At 43.0% G+C, this 13,551-nt stretch overlaps 1 protein-coding gene across 1 annotated transcript in view; it reads left to right on the top strand.

The window, feature by feature from the left end:
• LOC137887215 (zinc finger protein 236-like) overlaps positions 1 to 13,551 on the top strand; it is a 45,991-nt gene that overhangs the window by 5,987 nt on the left and 26,453 nt on the right. Inside the window, exons 6-15 of the mRNA XM_068730045.1 lie at positions 1,231 to 1,403; positions 6,291 to 6,413; positions 6,980 to 7,153; positions 7,931 to 8,111; positions 8,603 to 8,875; positions 9,626 to 9,829; positions 9,913 to 10,045; positions 11,138 to 11,398; positions 11,566 to 11,798; positions 12,254 to 12,340. Of these exons, the coding sequence (XP_068586146.1) occupies positions 1,231 to 1,403; positions 6,291 to 6,413; positions 6,980 to 7,153; positions 7,931 to 8,111; positions 8,603 to 8,875; positions 9,626 to 9,829; positions 9,913 to 10,045; positions 11,138 to 11,398; positions 11,566 to 11,798; positions 12,254 to 12,340 (1,842 nt within the window). The remainder of the gene's footprint in view (positions 1 to 1,230; positions 1,404 to 6,290; positions 6,414 to 6,979; positions 7,154 to 7,930; positions 8,112 to 8,602; positions 8,876 to 9,625; positions 9,830 to 9,912; positions 10,046 to 11,137; positions 11,399 to 11,565; positions 11,799 to 12,253; positions 12,341 to 13,551) is intronic.

The following is a 13,551-nucleotide window of genomic DNA, read 5'->3' as shown; positions in this document are numbered from 1 at the left end:
CTTTAGGTTGACGTAGAGCTGATGTCCGTTACATAATTCACGTTCAGAGGGATTTCTCTGTGTGGACAGTGTTGTCCTGCATGTTCCACAAAACCTGAAGTGGATGTTTTGGTAAGGTGTGGGTGGGCACCGGCACCGCTTGTAATTGCCGGAGGTCGTGAGTGCATGTGTGTGGGCTGCGGTGCCACGAACAGCAGAGTTTTGTGTCTTGACTCTCGGCAGTGTTGTATGACTAAAGTCTCACATTTGTCTTATTGAATTGGACTTTGTCTGATAAGGTTTTCTGTAATTAACTGACTCTACGACACCAACCATCCTCTTCCGTTTCGGAACGGCTCATCACTCAGCTGCCATTCAAAGGGTGTTGTGTGGGATGAGTTTCAACATTAGTATTTCAAGTATTCTCGCGTGGTTGTGCGCTTGTTCAGCCGTCTGGGATCGGGCAACGTAGCCAGTGGCTTGTCGTTTAACGTCATCCACATTCATTTCTTTGGTTGCCTGATGACTAATGGTGGATGGAGTTTATTCCCCTGTGACTCGAATCTCAAACAGCCCTTAAGCTGATGAGGTTAAGAGCGGCTCGGGAGATTTCACACACACACACACACACACACACACCTACACACCTACACACACACCTACACACACACACACACACACATACACCCTATTCCTCACTCTCTCTGACGCACAGAACAGTTGATAAGGGTACAAGATTGTATTTGAGTCATCTTTATTTAGGCTAATACCAGAGATGACCTTATGTTGGTGCCATTAAAAAAATGAGGTATTTTCAAATATTCCTTCATATTGCAGGATGTACTACCTCAAAAACAGACTTAGTGGAGAATTATGAATAGTGACGATGGATACAACCAGGTTGTCCAGTGCTTTTCTTTTGATTAAAACGTATTGAATTGCTATGAAATGCAACCAAACATGATGATATAAATCTGATATATGTAACATTTAAGATCGACAGTGTCTTGATAATTTTTTTGTCAGATTTTGTATTCGGTACCGATCCGGTGTACTTGACAAGACTCATGGAGTAAGTGAGGATGTCTCAAAGAAGCCTCCGGTATTTACGCCCTAGCATTCACTATTTACCTTTTTATTTTGAAGGTGATCATTTAGATTCTATACAATGCAGTTAAGTGAAATTGTCATCTGTGTTTCTGGCCATTTGAGTTGTAATTTCACCCGACCTTGCCCCCCTTTCCTTTTCAGGTGAGAGGCCCTATAAGTGCACACATTGCGGGAAGGCTTTCAACCAGAAGGTGGTGCTGCAGACCCACATGGTGAGGCACACTGGAGAGAAACCTCACCTCTGCATGTTCTGCCCAGCTTCCTTCTCCCAGAAAGGGAACCTGCACTCGCACGTTCAAAGAGTTCACTCTGAGGTAAGAGCACAGTACTGATTTTTTTTGTTTTTGAATAAATTCATTTCACATCATCGTTTTTCAACTCGGTCCGACATGGAAAGACTACTTGAATCCCTCTCTAAATCCTCCTGCGGTTGCATTTTACGCAACTGAAAGCTTCCATTCACTGATGGGTATCGAATGAGGTAGAGAAAAAAAAGAAGATATATAATGGTGTCATATTTTTTAAACCATTACACAGCCCTGGACTACAAGTTTGAAAAAGAAAACAAACCTGGGGCTGTTACACAAATACTTGTGTTTAGAATGTCAGAGCTCAAGGAGTGAATCAAACCGCCTTCAGTAAAAGGGGCTAGTGCTCTTAAAATGAAAAAGAAAAATGGATGATAATCCAGTGTTTGGTTGCAAAAGGTGAGCAAGAAACCAAAAAAACGAAATGATCTTAACCAGGTTGTGGTGAATCAGTATTATTTCTTTGATTCTGGTTGCTGTCCAAGATGTTCTTTTTCGTACACCCCCTTCACTCGCACACTAAATTGCCTGCCTTCCTGCTCACGGCTTGTTACATTCAAAGCAACAGGTCACATTGCCATGTTGTTCGTCTGTTGGGAAGGGAATGAGGTGGAATTGCAGCTTTGTGTTCCTCATTTGCTTCTTCTCCTTTTGTAAGGACTTCACGGCAGCCAATCTTAAAGGGCCCTTCTGATTTATCCATCCTGATTTAGTCTGGACTCTGGTCTCCTCTTAGTGCCTAACAGTGGTTGAGAGGTTGAAAGAATTGTTCCACATCAAAGTCCTCCCTAGGTTCCCAAATGTCCATTTTGACAGATAATGAATGTGTAGATGTGCTTTGCGGGGGTTTGTTAACAAAGACCGTTATTGGGTGGAGTGACGGGGGTGGGAGTAGCTCCTAGTTGATGACTGCTTCCAATAATGTGTCTGCAGTCTGGATCGGGTCAGCTTTCTGGCAGCCTGATTGTGAAGCAACACAATGATGTCCATCACAGGAGGTGCGGTGGGTCCCCCATCAGTGGACATGCCACAATGCTCAGTGCTAGTGCATTTTAAGCAAAGCGGTAACAAAGCCTTAAAGTATAAAAGGTGCTTTGTGCTTCCGCGCCGAGCTCCACGTTCGTTCGGCTGACTGCTGCTAGAGCCAGTCGAGTATGTGAGAAAAGTATTACTTCAATAATATTCATAATTTGTGACTAAATACCTGTAAAGCTAAGGATATTCCCACCAGCCTCAGCTGTACTTTGTATTTAGTTTAACATGCTACATGCTAAACTAAGACGTTGAACATGCTAGCTAGACGTTATGGGTGATGAAAGTTAGTGTGCTAGCATTAGTATTAAATACTGCGTTCCAGTTATGAACCCACCCCAAGTGATTACTCATAATGTAACATACTCGTAGTGATTGTTTCCAACACACAGTGAGGCTGCATATAAGGATCTTATAATTACTTCATTCAGGCAAACAAAACAAAAAACACATTAATTGAGGGGCCACTTGCTTATTTTTCCATCATTTCCTGTCAGAGAAAGTGATTCATGTGACCGCGGGATGAATCGCTCCTGTGATTTGGTTTGTGTTCGCAGGTAAGAACAACATCATAGCAAAGAGCCTCTTCACTACCATCTCTAATCTCGCAGGTTGTGTGAGCTACTCGAGAGTCCTGTTGGTTTAGTTCTAGTAGTTCTGTTTTTAGGGTTACGGTTAATGTTATGGATACTGGGAAATGAATGTACTGTGCATTAACACAGAATACATCCATTTGACTGTGTGGATCGAAGCAGAGACTACATGTAAAATTCAGACTTCTGATCTACAATCTAGAGTGACAGAGATTCCATTTTTAGAGGATTAGATAAAGTCTGTCATTTTTAAATTAAAGCTCTTTCAAGCCCAGCCTTTAATCATAGACCATAAAAGTGAGTGTCCATCATGGGTTACGATATCTTTATTGGCAATTACTTCATAATCATCTGCACATATGTGATGGGCAAAAAAGACAGGAAAATTGGTGTCACAAACGTTTTAACGGCGTTTCTTTTCGACTTCAGTCTGAATACAAAGCCTCACACTAAATTCACTATGATGAGCAGTCAGGTTGAATTTATGCGTATGGGTACATATCTGATGGCTGTTTTTGCTCCAGTCCTTGTGTTCCAGGCCACCTGAAGTTTTTGTATGTGTAATTTAAATATTATATAATAATGTTCTTTTCGGGGTTCCAATTGGTCAAATGGCCTTTCTTAAACTTTATCGTCTTTTTTCAGCCCAAAAAACAATACACGTGTTTGTATTGAACCGTTCGGTATTTGGAAAATGCAAAAGCTTAAATTGTGTGGAATGTAATGTTCTCTCGGTGGAGCCTCTGCGCTCAACATGGCAACCCGACCGACGTAACAGACGACGCGCTGTCTGACGGAGAGAGGCACGCTACGCTAAACTAGCTTAGCAGGAAAACCACCAGCAGCGCACGTGCTACAAACACCTACCGCGGATATGAGACCCGACTCTGGAGTGGAAAAAAGACGGCCGGACGTCACAGACTACTCAAAGCTACCTGACTAACACATTACCTCACTACTGAATGAAGATGAAGAGCCATGTTCTTCAGACTCAAAGCTACCTGACTAACACATTACCTCACTACTGAATGAAGATGAAGAGCCATGTTCTTCAGACTCAAAGCTACCTGACTAACACATTACCTCACTACTGAATGGAGATGAAGAGCCATGTTCTTCAGACTCAAAGCTACCTGACTAACACATTACCTCACTACTGAATGGAGATGAAGAGCCATGTTCTTCAGACTCAAAGCTACCTGACTAACACATTACCTCACTACTGAATGGAGATGAAGAGCCATGTTCTTCAGACTCAAAGCTACCTGACTAACACATTACCTCACTACTGAATGAAGATGAAGAGCCATGTTCTTCAGACTCAAAGCTACCTGACTAACACATTACCTCACTACTGAATGGAGATGAAGAGCCATGTTCTTCAGACTCAAAGCTACCTGACTGTAACACATTACCTCACTACTGAATGAAGATGAAGAGCCATGTTCTTCAGACTCAAAGCTACCTGACTGTAACACATTACCTCACTACTGAATGAGATGAAGAGCCATGTTCTTCAATCTCAAAGCTACCTGACTGTAACACATTACCTCACTACTGAATGGAGATGAAGAGCCATGTTCTTCAGACTCAAAGCTACCTGACTGTAACACATTACCTCACTACTGAATGAGATGAAGAGCCATGTTCTTCAATCTCAAAGCTACCTGACTGTAACACATTACCTCACTACTGAATGGAGATGAAGAGCCATGTTCTTCAGACCCCTTGAGAGTCTCACCAGCGAGGATTTGGCATTTCTGCTTTTTTGCTGTATTGAAACCGTACCGAACCGTGGCACCACTGTGTCATATTGAACCGAACCGTTCCACCCCTAGTTAGAACTCATTGCAGTTTGGATTTTATTTTTCTTTCTTGTTTGCAAACATGATTGTGTATTCCATGCTAAAAGCCCATGATGGAGTCGGTTGATTGAATTACTTCTGAAAATCCAAACAGCAGGACCATTTAAATAATGCATCTAATTTTCACAAGTGTCCTTCAGCTTTTCTGTTCCACATAGAGTTTGTCCTTATGATTGACTGACTTTATGAATAAATTATGGTCAGGCGTTTTTCATAATAGATTTCATGAGCAGATGCGTACTCAGGAGCCAGGGAACTAAAATCATGATGGTTTCAATCCATCGAAGTGTTTCGGTCACGTAGGGTGGTGTAGGCATGTTGAGACAGTAACGCTGTCTGCACATAAATCCGCTGCAGAATATAAATCTGCCGCCACCTCAACTGATTTCTTCAGGTGTGCCGTAGGGCGTGGCTACCTTGTGATTGACAGGTTGCTGCCACGGCGTTGTCCGGTCTGGGAGTTGTTTGCGTTTTTCGTCTTACAACTTGAACCCTTTTTTAGTGTGTTTTCAGTTCGTGAAAGTTTAATTGTTACTGTGTTGTTTGCCTAAAAATGCCCTTACTCAGTGATTGGTTGTAGTTAGCTCCACCCTTTCGTGTCACTTCTGGTCCCAAAAACCAAAGACGGCGACAACGAAAATGCTGTTTTTTGTAGTCCACAAACCGAAGGGTGACGTCACGGTGACTATGTTCACTTCTTATAAACACGAAACATGCTCACTTCAATTTCCTGAAGAAAATAATGAATTTCACCCAGCTTCTTTAACATTATCCCTACATCTCCCTCGCTGCATAAACAACCAAATATGTTTCAGCCTTTCTTGCACAATCAATGACTTCCAAAAACCTCCCACCTGTCTACAGTGTGTTCACGGTTTCTGTCATCCTTCCCGTCTCTCCTATCTCCGCAGACCTGATGTCTGTAAAGATCTTTTCCTCATTGTTGCCTTCTCCAACTTCACTCTCTGTCTACATTCCCGAGTTAACAACGTTTCACTCGCCAACAAAGTTGTACATTCCAGAAGTCTGTAGATGAACAAAATACCAGGAAAAAGGCAATTATATTCATATAACCTTTATTTCTTTGTGTCGCTACGTACATGGATATGCCTTCATGTCTAGACCCATAACAAGAGCAAAGAGTCAGGTTTTTAATTTTTAGTACTCTTGTAGTAGTCTGTACATTTCCCAGGCCTTGCAGGTATATCATTTATTTAGCGAGCTAAGCAGTGAAATCATCTGAATTCTACCAACTGAGATAGAGATAATAGGATCATACCTTTCTGATATATCAGATTGTCAGTGACTATAATGAGTCACTGGATGGTAGCTTTATATATTAACAGCAAAACACACACGTAGCAGCCAGGGATAATGTCTGTGTGTTTTATGTTCTCTGACAGGCTAAAGGCGTACCACTGTTTCCATGCATGGACTGCAGCTGTGTTTTCAAGAAGTTGGGCAGCCTGAATGCCCACATCAGCAAGATGCACATCTCTGTAATTGAGGTGCCCTCAAGCACTCCGGTAAGCGGACAAGACGCACGCTGCAGAACTGATGAGCAACAAGGTTGTAATCGGCCCAGCATCCGCTGAGTACTTCCAAGTTTGTTCATTATTTTTGGACCTGGTGATTGAGATGAATAAGTATAATGCACAGGGACAGATACAGGGTACCGCAGGTATACTCGACAGCAGATAAACAGAGGGCTTCTAGTTTTAATATGCAATTATACTTATTTCACATTTGTAAATAAATCACTATTTCCTACGAAGTATTTGTTAGTTGCTTTATTTAGTGCAAACAAGTCAAAATCATTGGTATCCTTTATAAGCCATTGCTTCTTTGCCAAAGACGTCATTACCTTATTCCTTATCAGTAGATAATGATGCTATTTTGTTGTCTTTGTTAATGAATCAAAGTGCCAGTGATTCACACAGATGTAGACACTTATTAACATTTGGTTCAGAGAGCGCCTGCTTTCAAATTGCAGCCTGTCGTGATCTTGTGAATGGCCCTTTGTCAGATTGCTCCTCATCTTCTTTCTCCTCTCCTTCTCGCTGCGTTCGCCCTCTTCTTCTTCTCCCTTTAGGAGACAGAGGTGACGGGTCAGGTTCCTGGGGGACCAGAGGGCGGCGAGGGGGTGACGGATGTCATCCAGCAACTTCTCGAGCTGTCTGAGCAGGTCAGCGGGGACACGGACCAGCCCCAGCCTCCAGAGCCAGCTATTGCCATGGAAACTGCCCTCAATCAGGACATCCTGCAGGTGAGCAAAGGACATTAAGGAAAGGAAATTACGTGACGAGAATAAGACTCCATAGACCCACTGGGAATCGCATGCCTCTGACCTAATCTGCAGTATGATTCAAATGTTAATCTTACAGCAACGCTTAAACGAGTGCGCCACTTCAACGCCAATCCATCAACGTGACATGCACTCTTGAAGACATGAGGATGGACAGTAACTACTTATTCTGAAAATTCTCCTCGTCTTTTTGTGTGTGTAAGGGGCTTGCAGTTGGGCACAGAAGCACACAAATGCACATAAATCCACATAAACGTCATACAGATCAGCATCTTTCATTTTAGACCTACGAGTTAGTGGAACCCTTTATGTGGAAATGATTCGGCTGGAGGTAGGAGGACCCACTGTGGGAATATATTTGGACACAGGAGGAGATGAAAAGAACTCACTTAAAGTCTCTGGAATCATTTTTGTTTGAATTATATTCTCATTTTCTCTCTTTTGGTGACTGAATGGCGGGATTTTGGTGCTTGTGGAAACACTATTCGTCCGGGGGAAAGGAGACAGTTAAATAATAGACTTTTACCAGGAAGCTTTACAAACGAGTACTGTTGGAGAGCTAAACTCAAGCTAAATAAGAACCATTGAGTAATTGTGTGATTCACAATCCGAATAGTTGATTCAATCAATAATCGATTGATTATTCGACGATCAAGTTTGTGTTTCGTTGCAGCTTGAGTACATGAAGACGTTCTTTAAGCCGTGGTATCCGATCAGCTTTTTGTTCTGTCCCTTTAGCAAGCTCTGGAGAACAGTGGGCTGAGTGTGGTCCAGCCGCAGAGCGACGCCGCATCCCGAGAGTCACAGAACCAGAACAACAACGACGGCGCTGCTGGAGAAAGCAAGAAAGCACACGGCCCCGACAAACCGGCCAGGGAGAAGAAAAGGAGCATTTTCAAGAAACCTATTCAAATGCCAGGTAGAAGGGAACATCTCAGAACGTTCACACGAGCATTGTATCGTAGTCACGGCGATCATCAAAGGAGACATTGAGTCCTCACGGATCAGTGCTGAAGCTCAGTGGGTTTGGTGTTGCCTTTCAGCGGAATTATTCATAAACGTGACTTCTCTCTTCTGGAAATTTGTAAACCATGTTTGCACAAAAGATTACGAAGCAAAGCACATAAATCTACCGATTCCAATAATTGAATGAGTTCCATTATTTACTAAGTAAGTATACTAAATACGTGCAGCTTGAGCAATACATTTAAAAGATGTGCTGTTCTTATCTGCATTCACATAATAATGCAATCTCTGTTTGCTGGATGATGTTCAATGTAAATAAGAAAATCTGTCTTTTAATATTTATAAAGCTAAGATTCATAAAGGGCAACAGCTTTCAGTTGGAGCGCCAAGCTGTCGGCTGGCGGAAACGCCGGACGGCTGCTTCACTCTGTCTTCCTTTCACAGGCTCCATCAGGGAGGAGAATGGCGTCCGCTGGCACGGCTGCCCGTACTGCTCCAAGGAGTTCAAGAAACCCAGCGACCTTGTGCGCCACATCCGCATCCACACTCACGAGAAGCCTTTCAAGTGCAAACAGTGCTTCAGAGCTTTCGCTGTCAAGAGCACCCTCACGGCACACATGAAAACGCACACGGGGATCAAGGCCTTTGAGTGTCAGTGCTGCCTCAAGTGCTTCTCCACTTCTGGCAGCATGAAGGTACACATGCGTCTGCATACAGGTGAGAAGCAGGTCCCCGTCGTGAAAAGGGTTGCATTTAAAGCCAGACTAAAGTCAACATTTTGAATGCGCCTTTTTCCACTGTATTGGCTCGTTCCTCTGTATGCCAACATAATCAGCGCTATGATTCATTTTGCAGGAAATTAGAAAAAAGCTGGACCTTTGTGCCACTGCAGCTAGAGCCCTCATTTGCGCTCGTGTTTGCAGTCATTCTGTACTTTCATCCTATTTTTTTAGAGAGATTACAATAAATAAATCACCCCCTGGACATGAAATGTCAGCATTAGTGTGAACAAACAGAACTGTAACAGTTTAATGAATTATGTTCATCTGTGCATTAGTTTTTGTTGGGTGTTTACTTTAGCTTTGGTTATGTGTTAGCTCTAAGCTAAGGCTTTTTCGGCAGATATGTTCTCAGCTGTATTTCTCACAAAGGCTTTTGTGCTCATGCAGTTTATATCTTTGTCACTTTTCCTTGTACATATTGCCTCCTGCTAACTGAAAGGTGTTGTAACCTTTTGTAGACAACAATTAAATAAAATGATATGAGCTTGCTTACATTTTTGGTTTATGTGTGGGTTTCATATTTATTTAGATTGGCTTAGGGATAGTGAATTCAGATATATTTTGTGTTACTTGTAGCTCATCTTTGGAATCTTTTGCTGTTTGTAGCAAAGTACATATGTCAGAATCATGTTAATTCTCTAAATGCAAATTTTCCAAAAGTGCTGTTTCTCCCTGCTTTCCCTAGGCGTGCGTCCTTTCCCCTGCCCTCACTGTGACAAGATCTTTCGTACATCAGGCCACAGGAAAACACACATTGCTTCTCACTTCAAAAGCTTGCAGCAGAAGAAGCACAAGTTTCCCCGCAAATCCAACAGAGCCAAAGTGTCCAAGAGTAACCTACCTCTGCCAGATATCCCCCTGCAGGAACCCATCCTCATCACGGACTTTGGTAAGAGCACTTGTTGACAGACTCGCGCTGTGTGGCTCTGCACAAAATGTCTTTTCACAAGGAACACGTGTGCTTCTCAACAGGCCTCATCCCGTCCCAAAACCATCGCTTGGCTTTCCAACAATACCTTGAGGTGGTGGGCAGTGACCGACCATACAAGTGCCAGTTCTGTAGTAAGGCCTACAAGAAATCAAGCCATCTGAAGCAGCATGTCAGGTGACGCTTCTTTATGACATTGCCAGTGGTATTGAATGTTTTGTTAATGGATAATGTGACTTTGTGGACGCATTGAGTACAAAATGACCCACGGACAGAGTCTTGGGGGACATCGCAGATCAGTGGGGCCACCAAAGAGGGGCATCACCAACAACCAGTGCCTCTGTTTGACCAGTATGACTTTAACCAGTCATGCCTCTGATGCCAACCCACGTTTTTGTGGGTTTACCTCTAGTCCCCAGAGGATGAACCCTACTGATTGTGATGCTCCATAGACTCTCATGTAATCTTTCCAGGTTTTCTTCATGTTTAGCCTTGTCCTTAATGGGTATACTAAATGTATACCCATGCTGATCTGGCTATTTATTGATTGTAACTGTGAATTAATTCCTACCCGGCTTTACAGGAACAGTGTTGTTCATATCAAACGCATATTGTAGACCCTTCTGTCTGCTTCCCTCCCAGAAATTAGTTCATATTTATGCAGGGAGTGCAGTTAGTGTGGGCTCCATGCAGCTTAAGGGGAAGCAGTGAGGGGCGGGGCTTAGAGAGGGGTCAGTTGAACATCTACCTTTACATCAATGGCTCTTGACACCTTGACTCTAAAATACCCTCGACGGTCATGCATAAAACGAAAACAATGAAAGAGCAGCTCTAAGAATGATGAATTGCCTAATAGCTGTCTAACCTTTGTATTATTTCAGGCTTCCAGCAATTTTCTTCCTTTCAATGTTGAGAGCTTAATCTAAATAATGGTGCTGTCGTCCATGCAGTGTTTTCAGTGACAGCTCCCACGACTCACTGATGGATCGGGAACGGCAACATTTTAATAACCACGGAATTTGATTCAAGTAATAAACTGTCATGACAAGAAATGCATAGTTAGGCTACTTTCCAAAATGTTCTGCAGAGGTAACAATGTTGGGGAAAAGGTTTTGCTTACATTATATTACTACATTTTATATCACTTCAATTGAAAATATCAGCATTAGCGAGAACATTTTTAATAATACATTATGCCCCCCTTAAAACTTCTGAAACTGTAGTTTCCTGCCTAATTAGCCGAGTGTTGCCTTCCCTTTATCATCCCAGGTCTCACACAGGAGAGAGGCCCTACAAGTGTGTGCAGTGCAGTCGAGGCTTTGCCTCCTCAGGAGTCCTCAAGGCTCACATCAGGACCCACTCAGGCCTAAAGGCGTACAAGTGCCTGATGTGCGACACCACGTTCACCACCAGCGGCAGCTTGCGGCGCCACATGACCACCCACAGTGACCTGCGACCTTACATGTGCCCCTATTGCCAGAAGACTTTCAAGTCATCACCCAACTGCAGGAAGCACATGAAGACACACAGGTTTGGGCTCGGCTTAGTCATTGTGTTCTTTGTGCACTTTTTTTGCCAAATAGTCAAGGAGCATTAAGTATGCAGTGACAAGGAAGTCATGAACAAACCAGTAAGAATGTAATAAAACACTAATATACTAACTCTAAGGTTCTGCTTGTCTTGTTCTGCCAAACCAGGTATGAACTGGCCCAACAGCTGCAGCCCCAGTCGACAGATGACCCCTTAGGAGGGGGCACGGTAGACCACGATATGCAGGTGGAAATAGAGGGAGATTCCCTCCAGCAACAACCTGCTACCTCAGTAGAGCAGCAAAGTATGCTGGGACTGGGCCAGGCAGAGGATGTGAATGGAAGTCAACAAGTGACATTGGAGGCGCCCCTGACAGACCAACCCCTTGTACAAGGAGAAGGTAAGCAGGAGTTGCGTGGCAACAGCATAGATTGATTACTGAACAGGCCTACTGTTTACAGGGCCAAGGTCCCTGGACCAAACGTTTTGTCGCTAGTTTAGAATTGGCTTTTCTAAAACGACCTCCGTTTTGAAAATGCATGTCTCGTGGTCAGGTTCAGTACTCTTGACCTCAGCTATCTATATTTGATGACATTTTAATAGTGCATAGGCTGCAATTCTACCCTTCATACAAAGGTTTAACAGATGCAAGTCTATAGAATATAGTACGTTCATATTGTTCTCAAAACCTAATCTAACCCCTATTCCCCACAATAATACAATTATTATCATTTTGTCATGAACCTCTTCTTAGTGTTTTTGACCTCAACCAGGTGCAGAACAGTTCAGATGTCCTCTCTGTCCGACTTTGCGAGTGTCACACTAACCTCTCTGTCTCTTTCTTTGCGTTGACAGACTCGTATGTTACGACTCAGAATATCAGTCAGTTTGAGACACCAACACTTCCCCAGCCTGCCTTTGACCAGCAAGCTCTAACACAAGGTACACACACACACACACACACACACACACACACACACACTTTCTATCTAACCAATTTTCACTCATGCAGACTTTTCCATTCTGTCCCCCCTCCCCTTCCCTTAGACAAGTTTCCAAACTCGTTTGTCTGTAGTGCATGAAGATACACTATTGATTTAGTGTCTATGTATGACAAGGAAGTAAAACATGTTTACTGTCATCTCTTGTTGTGCAAGACATATGTTTTCTGATTGAAAAGTGAATAGATGATGAGCTGCAGCAAGTCACTCATCATTCCAGTAATTACCCTGCAGGGGTTTTCTGCTAAAATAGCACATTTAGAGTATCATTAAAAAGAAATCAAATATTAACAATAGAAACAACTTTCTTTTTTTTTGTCAGCTTCACTCAAAGGACTCAGCAGCTGTTGGTTGCGGGTAAAAAGCCAGACTCAATACAATTCAAACAGTTAGTCTAGTCAGAGAGAGATACAAGACACTTTCACAGATGGTACCATCTCAATGCTTTCTTCCTCTGCATTGTGTTACTCTTCCTCCAGTGCGGTGCAGTCAAACATACGGTCGCTGCCTTATTCCAACACCAACTAAATCACTAGGCTCCGACCACAATTCCCAGACAGTTGGCACAACTTAATGTTGCTGGCAGCCGGGGTTCTGTGGAATCAGATTAGCGTGCACTGGCAGCATAGCACCCTTAGAGCAAACATCTGTTTGGTAGATCTCTGTTTTCATCATCTCAGGAGGCACTACAGCCTTTGTATCCGTCCAGAACACACCTGAAATGTAATCGTTCTTATATGGCCTTGAGTGCCATCATATTTTCAGGGGCACAAAGCGTATGAAGGAGCTGGGCGAGGGCTAACTTGAGCAGCTAATCATATTTTGACCCTCAGTATACCACTGTCACTTAGTTTGATTGCTGCAGCTCCAGGTTCACACGTGCACGTGCACGTGCACTGCTTCGTTTAAGGTTCAAATACTGGGTCTGCAGCAAAATTCGAGTCTCTTAAATTGCCACAGAATGTATAAATAATGAGCCCCCAGACTGCAAAGCTGCTAACAAACTGCTGTGGGTTATGCCGTGGTTACTTTTGTTCTGAAATATCCAGTTGTAGGCACAATTTGAAAGCGTTTGAAATTTGAAATCATAGCTTTTAATGGACAAATACACATTTTTAAATTTCATCTATTACAAACAACCTTTTATTTAGA

Source organism: Cebidichthys violaceus, unplaced genomic scaffold (genome assembly GCF_023349555.1).
Source record: "Cebidichthys violaceus isolate CVI_PGR_0920_01 unplaced genomic scaffold, fCebVio1.0.p SCAF_49, whole genome shotgun sequence".
Taxonomy (NCBI): domain Eukaryota; kingdom Metazoa; phylum Chordata; class Actinopteri; order Perciformes; family Stichaeidae; genus Cebidichthys; species Cebidichthys violaceus.
Note: the sequence above shows the minus strand (reverse complement) of the source record. Positions and strands in the feature narration are given on the sequence as shown.